We start from the raw sequence: 17,548 nt of genomic DNA, 5'->3' as shown, positions 1-17,548 counted from the left end.
ATTTTATTTTATTATTTTGTTGTAAATTAGCAGTTTGAGTGACATGTCGTTTAGCCTTCTTTCATTGTCATTTGGATTCCGATGACTTCACTTTTTGCTCTCCAGATTTTCTTTATTCCTGGCATGTTTCTAGAACGGATGGTGGAACTTGGCATTATTGGAAGACTGTTTGGTCTTTTGCATGTTTATTCTGTTGTTTTTTTACAGTCTGGATTAAGTCTGCTACTCATCAACTCCCGTGCACATCATTTCCCAATTTGATGTACTGTTCCAGTGGGTCCACTTCAGAATGTTTTGTGTCTGTGTTTAATAACTAAAGCATGTACGTGGGTGGAGAAACTCTGTGACCATAAATCTGAGATTAAGTTTTTTTTCGACCCTCTGGTTCTTTTCTGATTTGGCTAGACTGTAAAAAATAGCCCAAATGTTACTCAAGCCAACATTCTTTTTTCATTCTAGAATTTCAGTCTAGAAAGCCTGAGTAAATGCTTAAAATAAATAAGACATACTAAATATAATTGATTTGATATTACAATATAAATAGGAAAGCTGAGTTACTGCAGAATACTCTTTCCAGTTGTACTTTTGTCATTGTTTTACTTCTTGCTTGTTTGTTTTTAGTGAATGTTTCTGTTGTATCATCAAGTAGTACGATTAAAAATCCCTAGCACATTGCTTGGTATATAATAGAAGCTCAATATAGGTTTGGTGAAATAAGTTTAAATATAACATTTATAAGATTTTTTCATTTCACAATTGCATAACGAGATTACTGCAACAAAAGTTTTGGCCTAGAATTTATTAGTTTATTCTGCATGTTGGACACATATCTAATGAAAATTAAGGCATTTACTTGTTTATTCTTTCATCCACTTATTTCATAGTTATTTTTTGATCTTCACTAGAATAAAAATATGAGTCAACCTTGCCATTGAGTATCTTGCTAGCTTGGGATATGGCCAGATATGTAAGTGTCAACTATAAGTATGATGGGGTTGGTGTGTAGTGGGGGGCATTGAGGTGGATTTAATACTTGGGAAAGTTTCAATGAGGAGATGAACTTTGATCTGGATTTTGAAGAACTGGTAAAAGTGGAGGTAGACATAGTGGGAGATAAGAAAGAGTTGTTAATTTCCAGGTAGAGCAAACAGAAGGAAAGCATGGTGTGTTTCAAAACCTCTGAATAGAATGGTGTAGGGAACATATGGTGTAAGAAGTAGGTTGGGGAAGTAGGAGATAGGGATGGAATAGGGATGTGACTGGAAGTGTTATTTAGGACGAGGTGATAAAAGGGCTTGTAAAGAAATTTAGGCTTTATTTTGTAGATGGAGGGGAAATCGTGGAAATTTTAAACATGATTAGATCAGTATTTCAGAAAGATAAGTTGGATGGCAGGTCAGACAATGGATTTGAAAGAAGAGCAGCTTCAGCTAGAGATGCTTAAAACAACTGGTGTTTTTCAATAATCCAGACAGAACCAATATCCTGTACCTAAACCAAGGCTGGGGCAATACAATCGTGAGACTCGTAGATAGTTCAGAGGTGAAATGTATGGGTCTGGATCGGTTACTGAAGGTGATAGATTAGAAAGAAGGCATCATAGATTACTACGAGATTGCAGATTTATAAGGTGGGATAGATTATGGTACCATAGTTGACCTGTTTTAAAAACAGAAGGAAGGAAACCTTACTTGTGCATGGTGAGGATAAATTGAGTTTGAGGGGCATATGGCACATTTAGGCAGAGGTGTCCACTGGGCTGCTGGAACTTCACATTGGGAGTTTGAGTTTATTTGGCATAGATTTAGGAGTCATTAGTTTATAGGTGAGACTCAAAGTTCTGAGTTCACGTGACGTTTCGTAGAGGAAGAATAGATGAAGGAGAAAGAGAAAATTTGGAAATGATATAAAAGGACAAAATAGAGGTAAATAAAACCCTGTAAATATACTACCAAGAGATAGTCAACATTTTGAGGTACATGCTGTTAGTCATACTCATACACACGTGCACATACATGTAGTATTGAATACATTTACACACACATGCACACTAATGTAAAAAAATCATTGTTTTTGGTTACCTACTTTTTACATTTAATATTATTCAGTATTATTATTATAAGGATATTTCATGATTGCCCTGTAATTTATTTAACCAGTAACCTATTGTTGCAATTTTATATTGTTTCCATTTTCTATTTTGCAAATTATTCTAGGATATTCATCCTTTTGATCACTTTTTATGTGTATCCATGGTTATTTCCTTAAGATATTCTTAGATGTAGAATTGTAGTTCAAATCACATGAAATTTTTGAGGCTATGGTCACTTTGTCACACTGTACTCCCAAATATTAACAGTCCAGGTGGCATTTCCAGTAGAGGTAACTGTTTCCCCACATATTTTACAACTTTTACCTTAAAAAAAAAACTTTGACCATTTGAGAAGTGAAAAAATAGTATTTCTATTATTGAACTTACATTATTTTGGTTGTTAGTGAAGTTAAATGTTTTTCATATTTTCTGACAAATAGAATTCCTTTTTTTTTGTATTTGTTTTGTTCAAACATCTATGTTTCTGTTGTTTTTCTCATTCTTTTCCTTTAGAGATATGTAAAAGTTATTTATATTTTAAGGACCTTAATACTCTATTTGACAAGCATGATGAATATATTTTCCAGTTTGTCCCTTGCTTTCTAATTTTGTTTTTTTGAGACAGAGCAGAAACTTTAAGGAATGCAGTACTAATTATGGTTTTGTCTTATTGCCTTGGCTAGAAATTGCAAAAGGATTTTAAGTAAGAGTGAAAATACTTAAAATTGCTGATTTGCTCCTTATCTAATTGGGAATTATGCTGAGTCTTCACAGTTGAGCATGATTTTGCAGTGTTGCTTTGAGATAGATACTCTATCATATTACTGAGTATCTTTTTATTTCTAATTTTCATTCATAAAAAAGCAAAACTTAATTTTATTGAATGCCTTTTTAGTACTTGGATTATTATTTTCTTTTAATTGGCACAGCGATTGTGTTGTGTTATAGCAAAAGACAATTTTTTTTTTTTTTTTTAAATATCTCTAGTTGTTTTCTCTATTCTTGGCAGAAGGCAATAATGGGAAGAGGCTTCCCCCCCCCTTTGGATTTATTTATTTATTTATTTATTTATGGCTGTATTGGGTCTTCGTTTCTGTGCGAGGGCCTTCTCCAGTTGCGGCAAGTGGGGGCCACTCCTCATCGCTGTGCGCGGGCCTCTCATTATCGCGACCTCTCTTGTTGCGGAGCACAGGCTCCAGATGCGCAGGCTCAGTAATTGTGGCTCACGGGTCTAGTTGCTCCGCGGCATGTGGGATCTTCCCAGACCAGGGCTCGAACCCGTGTCCCCTGCATTGGCAGGCGGATTCTCAACCACTGCGCCACCAGGGAAGCCCCGCAAAAGACAATTTTAATCTACTTTTGCATATGAGGAATGAACCTTATTGAATAAAGGAGAAAGATCTTTTGGATCTTATTTTTTTTATTTAGATTCACATTATTTTTATTTTTTATTGAAATATGGTTGATTTACAGTGTTTCAGGTGTACAGCAAAGTGATTCAGTTTTATATATATATATATATATATATTTATTCTTTTTCAGATTCTTTTCCATTATAGGTTATTACACGATATTGAATATAGTTCCCTGTGCTATACAGTAGGACCTTGTTGTTCACCGATTTTGTATATAGTCGTTTGTATCTGCTAGTCCCAAACTCGTAATTTATTCTTCCCCCCTTTCCACTTTGGTAACCATAAGTTTGTTTTCTATGTCTGTGAGTCTATTTCTGTTTTGTAAATAAGTTCATTTGTATCATTTTTTTAGATTTCACATGTAAGTGATATCGTATGATATTTGTCTTTCTCTGTTTTGAATATCATTTGAATTCAGTTTGGGAGTATTTATTTGGAATTGTGCATTTATGTTTATAAATGAGGTTAGTCAGCAGCTTTTTACTATAAATTTGTACTAATAAACTTTTTTAGTTTGGATTTCTGACATTTTATCTCACTACCACAAAGGTGTATTTCTGTCTTTCATTGCCTTTTTGGTTTCCTGGCATTTTTTCTTCTTATCCAGTCCCTCTCCTCCTGCACATCTCTGTTTTCTTCTTAGCCTGCTCTCTTTCTGTGGCTTTCAGTTCCTGTTTTCATAGACGCTATGGCTTTCTAAATCCTAGTGATGCAAGTACCATTCTATTGCATTACTTTCTTCTTATTTCAGTATTAAATTCTGTATTCTTCCAAATCTTCAAGTTGATTTTGCAGTTCTTGAGTTGACAGAATATTTTTATGGGCCTGCTTAGACTTTTTGTGTTTTTCCCTCCAGGGACAAGGCTATATCTAGTTTGACCTGCATGGTCCAGTATGGTAGACACTAGCTAGATGTGGCTTTTTAAATTTAAATTAATTAAAATTACACATAGTTATGAATTCACTTCCTTAGTTGCAATAGCTTCCTTTCATGTGTTCAGTAGCCACATGTGCCTAGAGGCTACTCTATTGAACAGAGCAGATAACATGTCACTTATCACAGAAAGTTCTATTGGACAATGCTTACTTAGACCCTCTGTTTCCAGACACAGTGTGTGGTTTATTTTTAACCCTCTTCACTGATCACTTGGGTAGGTTTTCGATTTGTTTTATCAATAATAATAATAGCAAATGTTATAGCCATGTATTCCAACACTAATTTTACCCACTTGTTGATTGTTTGCTGCAAACACTTTCACTGGATATACCATTTCATTCATGGGTGAGGAAAAAGGAAGACACAAAACTCCTATCTGGCTTCTTTGAAATTTTTTTGCTAAATAAAGTAAAGATAGAATGTAAGGTACAGATAAAGTTTAGGAATTCACTGTGAAAAACAGAACTAAATCCTAGAAAGCATTTATTATGTGCACTTACCATAGGTAAATAAAACACTGAAATGGTGATGAGAAATGAAATAAACAAAGGACTGAGAGGAAAACAAAACTGGCTGAGAAGCTAAAGGGAATAAAGAGAAAACTGTGTGAAACAAAGAAGTATTGTAAAAAGAAAAATAAATGCAATGCCAGGATTAATTCTCTTTTTTTTAAGGTGACAATTTTTAGGCGATTTTTAAGGTGCTTTTTTTTTTTTTTTTAATTTATTAATTTATTTATTTATTTATTTTGGCTGTGTTGGGTCTTCGTTTCTGTGCGAGGGCTTTCTCTAGTTGTGGCAAGCGGGGGCCACTCTTCATCGCGGTGCGCGGGCCTCTCACTATCGCGGCCTCTCTTGTTGCGGAGCACAGGCTCCAGACGCGCAGGCTCAGTAGTTGTGGCTCATGGGCCTAGCTGCTCCGCAGCATGTGGGATCTTCCCAGACCAGGGCTCGAACCCGTGTCCCCTGCATTGGCAGGCAGATTCTCAACCACTGCGCCACCAGGGAAGCCCTAAGGTGCTTTTTTTAAATAGGAAGTATAGTCGATTTACAATGTTGTGTTAGTTTCTGGTATACAACAAAGTGATTCTGTTATATATCTATTCTTTTTCAGATTCTCTTCCATTATAGGTTATTACAAGTTGTTGAATATAGTTCCCTGTGCTATACAGTAGGTCCTTGTTGTTTATCTGTTTTATATATAGTAGTGTGTATATTTTAATCCCAAACTCCTAATTTATCCCTTCCCCCCTCCCCTTTGGTAACCATAAGTTTGTTTTCTATGTGTGTGAGTCTGTTTCTGTTTTGTAAATAAATACATTTGTATCATGTTTTTAGATCCCACATATAAGTGATATCATATGGTATTTGTCTTTCTCTGTCTCCTTACTTCACTTAGTATCATAATCTCTAGGTCCAGGATTAATTCTTAATTGGAAGTAGAAGGGAAGAGAAACACTGTGTAAAACCAGTGATATGGAAGAAAAGCTTGAGACATTTCCACCCAATTCGGAAGGAAGTAGAATGAGATAAAAATGAAAAAAGAATAGAATATGTCCAGAAAATGATGAACCAACAGATGAATATATATATATATATATATTCATCTGAATATATAAGAATATGAATATATTCTTTTCCCAGATATACTAGCCACAAATGTAAAGCAATAAACATTCCTTGAACTGAAGAATATTTGAGTATTCAAATTAAAAATATTAACTAAATAGCAGATGAAGCTTGGTGAAATTTTGCAATTTGAAGAATGAGGAAAGTATTACAAGTAGCTTATGGTGTCTCTTTTTAAATTGAAGTATAGTTGATTTACAATGTTGTATTAATTTCTGCTGTGCAGCAAAGTTATTCAGTTATACATATATATATATACATATTCTTTTAAAAATTCTTTTCCATTATGGTTTATCACAGGATATTGAATATACTTCCCTGTGCTATTCAGTAGGACCTTGTTGTTTATCCATTCTATATATAATGGTTTGCATCTGCTAACCCCAAACTTCCAATCCATCCCTCCCCCACCCCTCATCCCCCTTGGCAACCACAAGTCTGTTCTCTGTGTCTGTGAGTCTGTTTCTGTTTCATAGATAGGTTCATTTGTGTTGTATTTTAGATTCCACATATAAGTGATATCCTGTGGTATTTGTCTTTCTCTTTCTGACTTACTTTGCTTAGTATGATAATCTCTAGGTCCATCCATGTTGCTACAAATGGCATTATTTCATTCTTTTTTATGGCTGAGTAGTATTCCATTGTATGTGATATATACACACCACATCTTCTTTGTCCATTCATCTATCGATGGACATTTAGATTGTTTCCATGTCTTGGCTATTGTAGATAGTGCTGCTATGAAGATACGGATGCATGTATCTTTTTGAATTATAGTTTTGTCTGGAAATATGCCCAGGAGTGGGATTGCTTGATCATATGGCAACTCTATTTTTAGTTTTTTGAGGAATATCCATACTGTTTTCCATAGTGGCTGTACCAACTTACATTCCCTATGGTGAATTGTTTGTACTTAATGTTCCCTAACATGAAAAAAAACATTTGTGGGAAACAAGTTGAAACACTGGCATAATTCACTAGTTTTCTGCCTCCTGGAGGAAAGTGGCTCTGATAGAGTCACAATAGGTATCAGTCCACAAAATCAAGAATGTTAAAAGATGACTTATGAGTTTCTGTAGTTACTATCCTCATTTGAAGTTGTCCACAGTGGGTAATTGCAGCTAAGGTTGTGCTGAGGTTGGTATTATATCTACATGTAGTTTAATTAATGGAACCCAAGGGCAAATATTGTCCCTATGTCAGCTTTCTTGTAACCTCTGTTTTTCTTTCAAGATCATTTTTCAAAACAGTTCCCTTGTGGCCTGACTTGGAGGGTGTGGGGAGGGGGATTGCAGTCTTGTGTAATGGTGATGGATCTCGGGTGTTAGAACAATGTTACACAACCCTGCATTTTTATCATTCTAATGACTCTTACTGGACAAGGGGAGCTTACTCCTCTGCCAGATATTTATACAAGCTAATCAGAGGCTTGATGCAATACAGATGGTGATAACCTTTTGCTATACAAAGTTCATGTCAAGTTTTTTGTTGGCCACAAAGGGTTTGCCTCATTCAGTATTCTGGACCAAAAAATTCTATTTCTTAAATGCCTTTCAAAGGATTGCAGATGATGTAAACTATTTCAGGAACAGTAAGAGGGGAATCAAGAGTTGGTCCTCTACCACATTCCACCAACATTACCACAGCTCTATTTACTTCTTAGATCTGTGGGATGAAAAAAATGTTTTTATTGAATTATGTTCTTATTCAAGTATGATGAAGCACAGAGATTGGGGGAGGGGGGTAGATTATTTTCAGTAAATCATCCATTCCCTGCTCTATCCTTAAAGTGCATTCCAAACCCAGATCTTGTGTAATTCTTTGCTTGGACTACTAGTCCTGCTATTCTTCTTACTATTTTAAGCTTAATATATTGTCTTGCCAACAGATATAATGGTTCCTGTAAATACTCAGTAGTTCTCTGCAAGAAGAGAAGAAAAATAGAATCACAGCTTAAAGTGTTTTGTACATAATGAGTAGTACAACCAGAAATCTCTGCAAATCCTAACCTGGATGTTAAGGAATGTTATTGACAGGAGTGAAGATTAATATTCCAAAATGGTATTTGTTTCTGTCTGAAGGACAATAAAGGCACAAAAAGAAAACTTAATCTTTTTTTGTGCAAAACTATACAACATACAGCACACACACACATTCTGTATATTCCCACTGCTCACTTAAGACCAACGTACTCAAGCAACTCTCCAGTGTATCCTAGAGTTTATCTGCTCTAGATTTCTAGATGTGGAATTGCTGGATCAAATGGTTAGATAGAAAAAAAAATTAATGAAGAATTAGATAAGCTGACTCTCAAGCTCAGTTGGAAAGGAGAATGTTCAAGGTTAACTACAAACATTTTAAAAGAGAAAATAAAAGGATGTTAGAGTTTCCCTACCAGATATGAAAAAAAATACTATGACGGTATGGTAACCAAACTATGTGGCGTTGGCCATGAATCAGCAAGTAAGTCAGTAAAACAGAATGAAGAGACTTTAACCAGGGAAGAAAATTGCTTATGAAGTTGGATAAAAGTAAAGGGAGTATCTATTTCACATCAAAGAAAAATGTATGGATTTAATAATTTTTAAAAAACAGAAGTATTAGAGAAAAGAATATGAGAATATTTTAATAGACTTGGGGAGGGGAAGCTTTCTAAAGCAGTATACAAGAAGAGAGAGAGATAAGGGTGACTCCAAGGTTTTTGGCCTGAGCACTGGCTGCATTATGGGCTGCTATTTATTGGCTAATACTTATTGAGTGTGTACAGTTTCCCAAGTGCTGTGCTAAACTTTGAGAATTAAGAATTGAAGAACTAGACAAAAATATCTGCCTTCAAGGAAGTTACATGTGGGGAGAAGACTAGGTTTCTGTCTGAAGTTGTCCTTGCCTTTGTCACCTCGGAATATCTTTGAGCTGTGTTGCAAAGAGGTTGAATCAAGTGACCTCCTTCTCTCTCCTCCTGCCCTTCATCTCTAGCCTTTGCCTCTCCCTCTAAATAAGGTGGGGTTGTCGGAGTTCCAAAAGACTTTTTTCTACCTGTTTTCCAAGATATCACAAGGTTCCATCAGTAAGAGAAGCTGTGTTTGTAAAAAAAGAACATATTTCACTATCTGCCAATTAAGATTTTTTTAAAATTCTTTATTTTTCTAATACTAACTGTCATTTCTATTTTGAAGCTCCAATCCACCCGATGAGAGAAAATTCCATCCAGGTACTTCCAAGCAAATTCAAAATCAGAAATTTCTCAAGTGCTTCACTTTTGAAAACTGAGCCACCTTCAGGAATGTTTCCCTCTTCCGTTTCTCCCTCTAGTTGAGTCTAAACTTTGGAGCTTCTGCAAAGCTGCAGCAAGGGAGTGGATGTCCACCTCTCAGCTCTGACATTCCCTGCATGTCCATCATCTGGAATTGTCTCAGTTCTCTCATCAGTGGTCATGATGATCATCCTTGGTCATCTGCATATGGTTTTGTCAGGTTTGCCACCCTTGGTGCAGCAATCTCCTGGGGCTTCCAGGATTTCTTCATGTTGATATTGCCTGAGAGAGACATAGCTCTCATGGTCCATGCTGTCAGCCACTCCCACATCCTTAATATTGCAAAACTCCCTAGGAGTCTTCATATTGCACCAACTCTGTCTCCTAAGCCTCTCCAGGAATACACAAGACTCATCAGGTCTTGTACTTCCCACTCCCCTTGAACATCCCACATAGTTATATTCTATTGCCCCATGTCACTGTGACCAGCAGCACTTCTGTGGGACTTACCATTATCCCAAATATCCACATGGAAAGAGGACTCATGGATCCCTATACCCATCCCTATAAAGGAATGTCAGTCATCGCTCCTATGGTGACTGAGTTGGGGGGTGTGGAGGGATTGGTGTAGAGCACAGCGCCGCACAGCAACATCTAAAATCTCTCCTTCTCCCCTAACTCCTCTTTCTCTCCCTCTCCTCAGAGGCTCTTTTTTTAAATTATTTTTTTAGTTTTTATACAATTTTTAAAGGTTACACTCCATTTACAGTTATTACAAAATATTGGCTATACTCCCCATGTTGTACAATACATCCTTGTAGCCTATCTTGTACCCAATAGTTTGTACTTCCCACTCCCTCACCCGTATATTGTCCCTCCCCTCTCTCTCCCCACTGGTAACCACTGGTTTGTTCTCTATATTTATGAGTCTGCTTCTTTTTTGTTATATTCACTAGTTTGTTGTACATTTTAGATTCCACATAATAAGTGATACCATACAGTATTTGTCTTTCTCTGTCTGACTTACTTCACTTAGCATAATGCCCTCCAAATCCATCCATATTACTGCAAATGGCAAAATTTCGTTCTTTTTTATGGATGAGTAGTATTCCATTGTGTATATACCACATCCTCTTTATCCATTCATCTTTTGATGGACACTTAGGTTGCTTCCATATCTTGGCATTTGTAAATAATGCTGCTGTGAACGTTGGGGTTCAGGTATCTTTTCAAATTAGTGTTCTTGTTTTCTTCAGATATATACCCAGGAGTGGGATTGCTGGATCATATGTAATTCTATTTTTAGATTTTTGAGCAACCTCCATACTGTTCTCCACAGTGGCTGTACCAATTTATATTCCCACCAACAATGTACAAGGGTTCCCTTTTCTCCACATCATCACCAGCATTAGTTACTTCTGTTCTTTTTGATGATAGCCATTCAGAGGTTCTTTTCTTGTCTGGAGTGAGGAAATATCTCACACGTACCAAGTATTCATCCCAGATCTTCTTGTCATTCATCAAGAGGGCGGCTTTTTAAGCTTTAAGAGCCATTAGTATCTCATGTTATTCTGCCACATACACCTGCCCTCCGTTCCTGTCTTCAGTACGGTCCTTCCACACTGTTTGTTTTCCTTTATTTCACTTGGTTTTCGAGAAGAAGTGGAATGAAGTGTTTGAATACCTTTTCTCAAATTGCTGTCTTTCCACATGTTTTCCAGAGTAACTTTCAGTTTAATTTAATTGTCTTTAAATTCGGATTTAACAGCTTTATCTTTAGCTCACAAACTCTGAAACTAATTGGCAGGAATTATTGAATTAGAATAAATACCTATTAATTATATACTAATGAAATATGCTTGCTACAGACATGAATCTTATGAGAGAATCTGGGTCTTATAGCTGAGCCTGTCCCCTAAAATGAATTGAGGCAAAGTTATTTTTAAAATCATAATATCTCCTTTTAACTTTAACAGAATGTAGGTTACAATGTTGCTCTTCTTCTGAATGTAGCATTTCTTGAATCATTGCTTAAGAAACATTGGATTCCTTCTACGAACTTGCCAGAAAATATACCCTGGTGCTTTTTTACCTTTCCTACCCATTTCTAATGAAAAGCAACAACAGCAAATTTAATTATAAGCCAGACTCACCATTGGATCTCTTGTGCCTTTACAGTATGACATTACAAAGCATAGTGGCAATGAATATACACTTTTTTTTAAAAAAAGGTTTCATCTTTTTCCTTTTATCTATAGAGAAGGAACAGCATATAACATTATAGAGGATAACTCACTTGTCCTAAAACAGTAAAGCCGAATTGTCAAATTGAGTGAATCAGTATTTTCTCATGAAGATAGGACACCACCAAAAAAACAGCTGATTTTGTGCTAATACTGGGTGGTCCAAAAAAGATGAAGTATTGAATCAATTCTCCAATTTTGGAGGAGCAGTGGAAAAACAAATAGAGGAGGCAAGTGAGTCATTATTAACTCTGGAAAAGACATGTTCTGTTAAATTTTCTTCTCGTCCAGCTTTTAGTGTATGATCATGAGGTGGTTCAGCTAGGTAGGTAAGTGGGTAGCTAGCTAAATATGATAGGAAGTAGATACATAAGACTCAGATTTGGTCCATATTTTGAGCCTGAAAATCAATACAAATAGTTTAACAATAATTGATAATATTAATACAAATTCATTCCATAAACTTTTTTTTTTTTGGCTGTGCTGGGTCTTTGTTGCGGCGCGTGGGCTCTTCATTGCGGTGCGCAGGCTTCTCTAGTTGCGGTGTGCGGGCTTAGTTGCCTCACAGCATGTGGGATCTTCGTTCCCTGACCAGGGATTGAACCTGCATCCCCTGCATTGGGAGGTGGATTCTTTACACTGGACCACCAGGGAAGTCCCCATAAACATTTGTTGCTCTCAATTAGCAAGCTCTATGGCGATGATGATGATGATACATTTTAAATGCTTTTGAGGTTTATTGTGGTTCTTTGAGAAGACCATTGTAGGCTCTCCTCTGTGCCTGTTTGTGTTTTACCCTCACTGATCAGTGTTCCATTCCTCACTCTTGTGAAATGTTAATGATCTTCACAAGCACTCCCTTACCTAATAAGGGAGGCACAGAGTAGGCCAACACGATACATACTCATTCTAACTTGCCCTATTTCATTACAGCAAATTCTTCGTCATTCTAGAGAAAACTCAACAAAAGTTATATTTCTCATTACGGATGGATATTCCAACGGGGGAGATCCAAGACCCATTGCAGCATCACTGCGAGATTTTGGAGTGGAAATCTTCACTTTTGGCATATGGCAAGGAAACATTCGAGAACTGAATGACATGGCTTCCACCCCAAAGGAGGAGCACTGCTACCTGCTCCACAGTTTTGAAGAATTTGAGGCTTTAGCCCGCCGAGCGTTGCATGAAGGTAATGGAAGCCTACTGGCATAACGCAGTGCCTTTAAACAGGGTTTCCTTCTTGCTGATTTCTTGAAACCCACTGTGGGGATAATACCAAGCCCTATGAGGTCTTCGCTGAGCGTGATGCCACGTGTTCTTTGTGTATTATGAGCTGCGTTGAACTTCATAAGTAGAGATGACATTCTGGCCTTGCAACAGGAGTATTTGTTTTGTTTTGTTTTTTAATAACTGTGATATATTTTCACTAAAATATCCATATGCTCCCACCTGGAACCATTAGAATCAGTGGAATGAACTGAGGTGTGTTTTGAGGCCACACACGGAGTTGGAAGCCTTGACTTACATCTCATCTTCAGTTTTCTGGAAGGATGAAGTAAACATTCAGAGACATGCTTAGTGAATCTCACCAGAATGTTTCCAGAATATACATGAAGATTATAGGGACAATAAATACTTAACACATACTTCTTGACCTGACAGTTTGAGTATCGATATGCTTATGGATAAACTGAAGAGCAGTGAGAGCGACAGGGAATAGCATCAGTAAATCCATTCATTAGAGTTCTTTGTGCACCATTTATAAGGATGTTTAGTTGGGTGACTTAAGTCAGATGAACTTCCAGGTGTAGTATGGGCATGTATCTTGCACTGATCCAGGAGAGAAAGTGCAGATTGGGAGGAGGAGATGGGGATCTAGCCTCAGACCAAATGGGCAAATCATGGCAACATGAGGTTTCCTCACAATTAGTGATGTTCAAAATAAGTGGGTCAGCCTTACTGTAGTTCCAACAGAAGAGTTTAGAGCAGCATCTCAGGCTACCTATGGATAGAGCAAAAATTCCCAATTAGTCAACCTACTAACTGGGTGGCTTTGGGCAAATTATTTAACTTTTGCACTCCCTAGATTTCTTGTTAATAGAATAGGGTACAAGAATAGTACCTACTTCATAGGCTTATTCCAAGGATTAAATGGATTAATACATATAAAGTGATTAGAAAAGTCACTGAGAGCTTATTATACTAAGCTCTCAATAACTGTCCATCGGCTATTACCTTAGCCAATTTATCTAACATCTATGAGCTTCAGTTTCCTCTACTTTTAAAATAGAGATATGATAACATGTACCGAATAGCTTTGTCAGGAGGATTAAATAAAATATTTAAATTTCACCAGCACAGTGTTTGGCATATGACGGAAGTTCAGTAACTGGGGCTTTTTTTGTTTCTCCTTTTCTCTGGGAAAAGTGATATGCTGAGTAGGAAGACAGAGGGGCTGTTGCACTAGATGGGATTATGAAATTGTGGGTGTTATTAGCTGTGTCATAGAGGACTCATTTCCAGTCCTACCAACCTTCTGTCTTGTAGGATGGGGGCCTTCTGCCCAATGCAAGTTGAGTCAGAAACTGGATGGGACAGAGTCTTCAAGGAAAGGATTTTGGTTACCCTATCACAACAGAGTTTTGGAAGGCATCACTTTTATTACAAAATACTAAAATCTAAAATGTGTAATACTCTAATCAAGTTTCCAGGTTCCATAAAAAAAAATCCTGTTTTTACTGAAGAGAAACGATGGGGGCAAAGGAAGTGAACCTCATTTCTCCTGCCTCCATGTTCTCTGAAGCAACTTTCTTTTTTTATATATAGTTTTTTATTTTTATACAATTTTTAAAGGTTACTTCCAATTTACAGTTATTACAAAATATTGCCTGTATTCCCTGTGTTGTACAATACATCCTTGAGCCCATCTTATACCCAAGAGTTTGTACCTTCCACTCCCCCACCCCCATACTGCCCCTCCCCTCACTGGTAACCACTAGTTTGTTCTCTCTATCTGTGGTCTGCAGAAACTACTTTCAATTTGGATGGATCCACTTTTGGTCTCAAGGCTGTCCATGTTTGTGGCCATTCTCAACAGATGTAGTTTCCAGAATAATAGCTTTCCACATATGCACCTTGTTCACTTATCTCTCTCCCCGACCTAAATGCCAGTGCATCAGTCTTATAGCTACGTTTTTCTTGCTCCCTCAACTGCCAAATAAACCTGTGGCTCAGAGCTAAGTCCAAGATGCCCATGTTGCAGACCTTGTACCCACACCACAGTCTATTAGATGGGGCTTTAATAGGGTACTTGGTTGTACAAGTCTCTTTCTCTTAGGGCTGGGGTCTTCCCTTTACATTGTCCCTGTCTATTGTTCAGGGTCTTAATGCATAGAGACAGATGTTCCATAACTGAGGCCATCACCAATCTCCTTTCTGGCTATTCAATGGCAGTTCATGTGTCTTGCTGAAACTCACCCATTTGAGTTTCTACTGTGGGCCTATCACTGTATCTGGGCCTAGAACTGTGGACCTAGTGCTGAAATTTAGGCTAAGACTTTTGAACTTCCTCAGCAAGGTAAATGGAACTTACCATGTGCCTGATTCTAGGTCATCCATTCCTGATAAGCCATAGTCAACCTTACCCTGCCCCGTTAAGTCACTTTCAGAACAGGACAGCTCTGCCTGTGTTGTTGAATTCCCAGCATGGCTCACTTCAGAGCATGGCTCAAGTTATCTGTATGGTCTCCTTTTACATAAGTGAAAATTTATTTAAAATTGAGAGAGAAACCAGATCCTGGTTCTATTATTCAACTTGTGTGGTGCCATTGTTTCAGTTTTTAATCAAATCATTATAGAAGTAATGGTATTTATTCTTAAATCAGTAACTCACCATCAGCCCCCTTTGACAGCAGTCAGGATTGCAGCTTTATTTATTTATCTGAACAAGTATTCTAGAAATCTGGTTACTGCTGCCTGACCTCATGCTGGTGTGGAAGCCAGGGGACTGACCTGGAGGACCGACTACATTACTTCCTGCTGCATCTGGAGATTCCTCGCTGAAACTACTTAATTTCTGCCTGACCCTGCCTGGCCTTGAGAACTTATGAAGAGGTCCCAGACTGAAATAGCTTAACCAGCTGAATCAAATTCCCAGTCTGTGGTCCTGCAAATCACACACCTTCATATTTGGATGGGAGTGGGGAGCAGTTGGGAATTTGACGGAAATGAAAAGATATTTTCTCTGTCTTGAGCTTCAATTGTGGTAATGAGAGAATGTAACATTCAACTGCTTATTCATTTTTTTTTTATGACCCCCTGTCATATGTGCTTGGTAGATCTGCCTTCTGGGAGTTTTATTCAAGAGGATATGTCGCATTGCTCATATCTGTGTGAAGCCGGCAAAGACTGCTGTGACCAGATGGCAAGCTGCAAATGTGGGACACACACGGGTCAATTTGAGTGCATCTGTGAGAAGGGGTATTATGGGAAAGGTCTACAGTACGAATGCACAGGTGAGTGCCCGGTCTGTGTGTAACTGTATCAGTTGTCTGTTCCTGTGCAGGAATCAGTCCACATGCTCAGTGGGTAAACACTAAGTATTTGGTACTGCTCATGAGTCTGTGGATTGGTTGGGCAGCACTTTTGGTCTCAGCTGTGTTGGCTCAAGCATTTGTCGTTGGCTGTGAGTAGGGTTGGCTGCTCCGCTGATCTTACCTGAGTTCTCTCACCTGTTTGGGGATCAGCTAGCTGGAGGCTGGTCTAAAATGGCTTGTCTAGGACTACTAGACTGTATTTTATATGGCTTCTCAGACCCCATGAAGCCAGCCCAGCCTTGTTTACATGGTAGGGGCAGAGCTCCAAGAGGAAGAATGGCCTCTTGAAGCCTGGGTTCAGATCCAGGAAGGGGGAAGATTTGGGGCCTTTTATTTGTAATCAGTCAATAGCCAAATCGCCAAAATATGCCTCAGCCTCTGTAAGAGATTGCAGCCAGTGGGATTCTGGTCCTCAGGCCACATGTAACTTGTAGGATCGTCACCAAAAAAATGTAACTGATGGTCTTTTAGCTCTTCACATGTCTCCACGAAGGGACATTAGAAAGCTCTAAAAGTGACATCACTTCAAAATGGAATTCACTTCTTCGACATTTATAATTTTATCTCCTCTAGGTTTTCTTACCACAGGATCTTCATGTTCTTAATACTATATTAGAAAGACAAGAAGAACAACTTAGGATTCTTGGGTTCTAAATTATATTTTAGCTGTTTTAAAAAAATAAATTATATTTTAGGAAATATCAAATACATGGAAGTACTCTATGGTTTTACTGTGATAGCATTTTGTTTGCTCTGTTTTACTTAAAAGGTAACCCGTTTTTTAGAACTTACAACTCTTCCATGGTTTGCTGTTTGGGAAAAATGTATTCCCATGGAAATTAATACCCACCAGGAGAATTTTGGGGCAGTAGGTTTACTTTATACTGTCCGGTGTGGTCTTTCACTCCTCATTTCACGTGAACATTATTTCATTCTGCTATTTGGAAGGTAGGTGGGTCTGCTCTATAACACAGAAATGTGGTTCTCCCAGGGGTGAACCTCCCAGGTCTTTGACCTGACCTGCTTTCTCTCTTTTCTTCTCCTAGTGGGACATTTCTTCTCATATTCTTCTTTTACTCACTTTTACTTTGTTTTTTAAATTGAAGTATAGTTGATTTACGGTGTTGCGTTAGTTTCTGCTGTACAGCAAAGTGGTTCAGTTATACATATATATACATTCTTTTTTTATGTTCTTTTCCATTATGGTTTCTCACAGGATACTGAATATAGTTTCCTGTGCTATACGGTAGGACCTTGTTGATCTATGCTGTATATAATCGTTGGCATCTGCTAATCCCAGCCTCTGACACTTGCTTTCATTCTTGCTGCTTCTCATCTCCCTTCCCTCGATTTCTCCTCCCCCCACCACTGGCCCTGATCCCAGC

The 17,548-nt window shown here is 37.7% G+C and overlaps 1 protein-coding gene across 1 annotated transcript in view; it reads left to right on the top strand.

Moving 5' to 3' along the window:
- Window positions 1-17,548, top strand: part of SVEP1 (sushi, von Willebrand factor type A, EGF and pentraxin domain containing 1) — a 183,779-nt gene that overhangs the window by 18,697 nt on the left and 147,534 nt on the right. Inside the window, exons 2-3 of the mRNA XM_036856266.1 lie at window positions 12,502-12,757; window positions 15,906-16,082. Coding sequence (XP_036712161.1) covers window positions 12,502-12,757; window positions 15,906-16,082 — 433 coding nt within the window. The remainder of the gene's footprint in view (window positions 1-12,501; window positions 12,758-15,905; window positions 16,083-17,548) is intronic.

The sequence above is a fragment of the Balaenoptera musculus genome, chromosome 6 (genome assembly GCF_009873245.2).
Source record: "Balaenoptera musculus isolate JJ_BM4_2016_0621 chromosome 6, mBalMus1.pri.v3, whole genome shotgun sequence".
NCBI lineage: Eukaryota > Metazoa > Chordata > Mammalia > Artiodactyla > Balaenopteridae > Balaenoptera > Balaenoptera musculus.
This window is presented reverse-complemented; position numbering and strand designations above follow the sequence as displayed.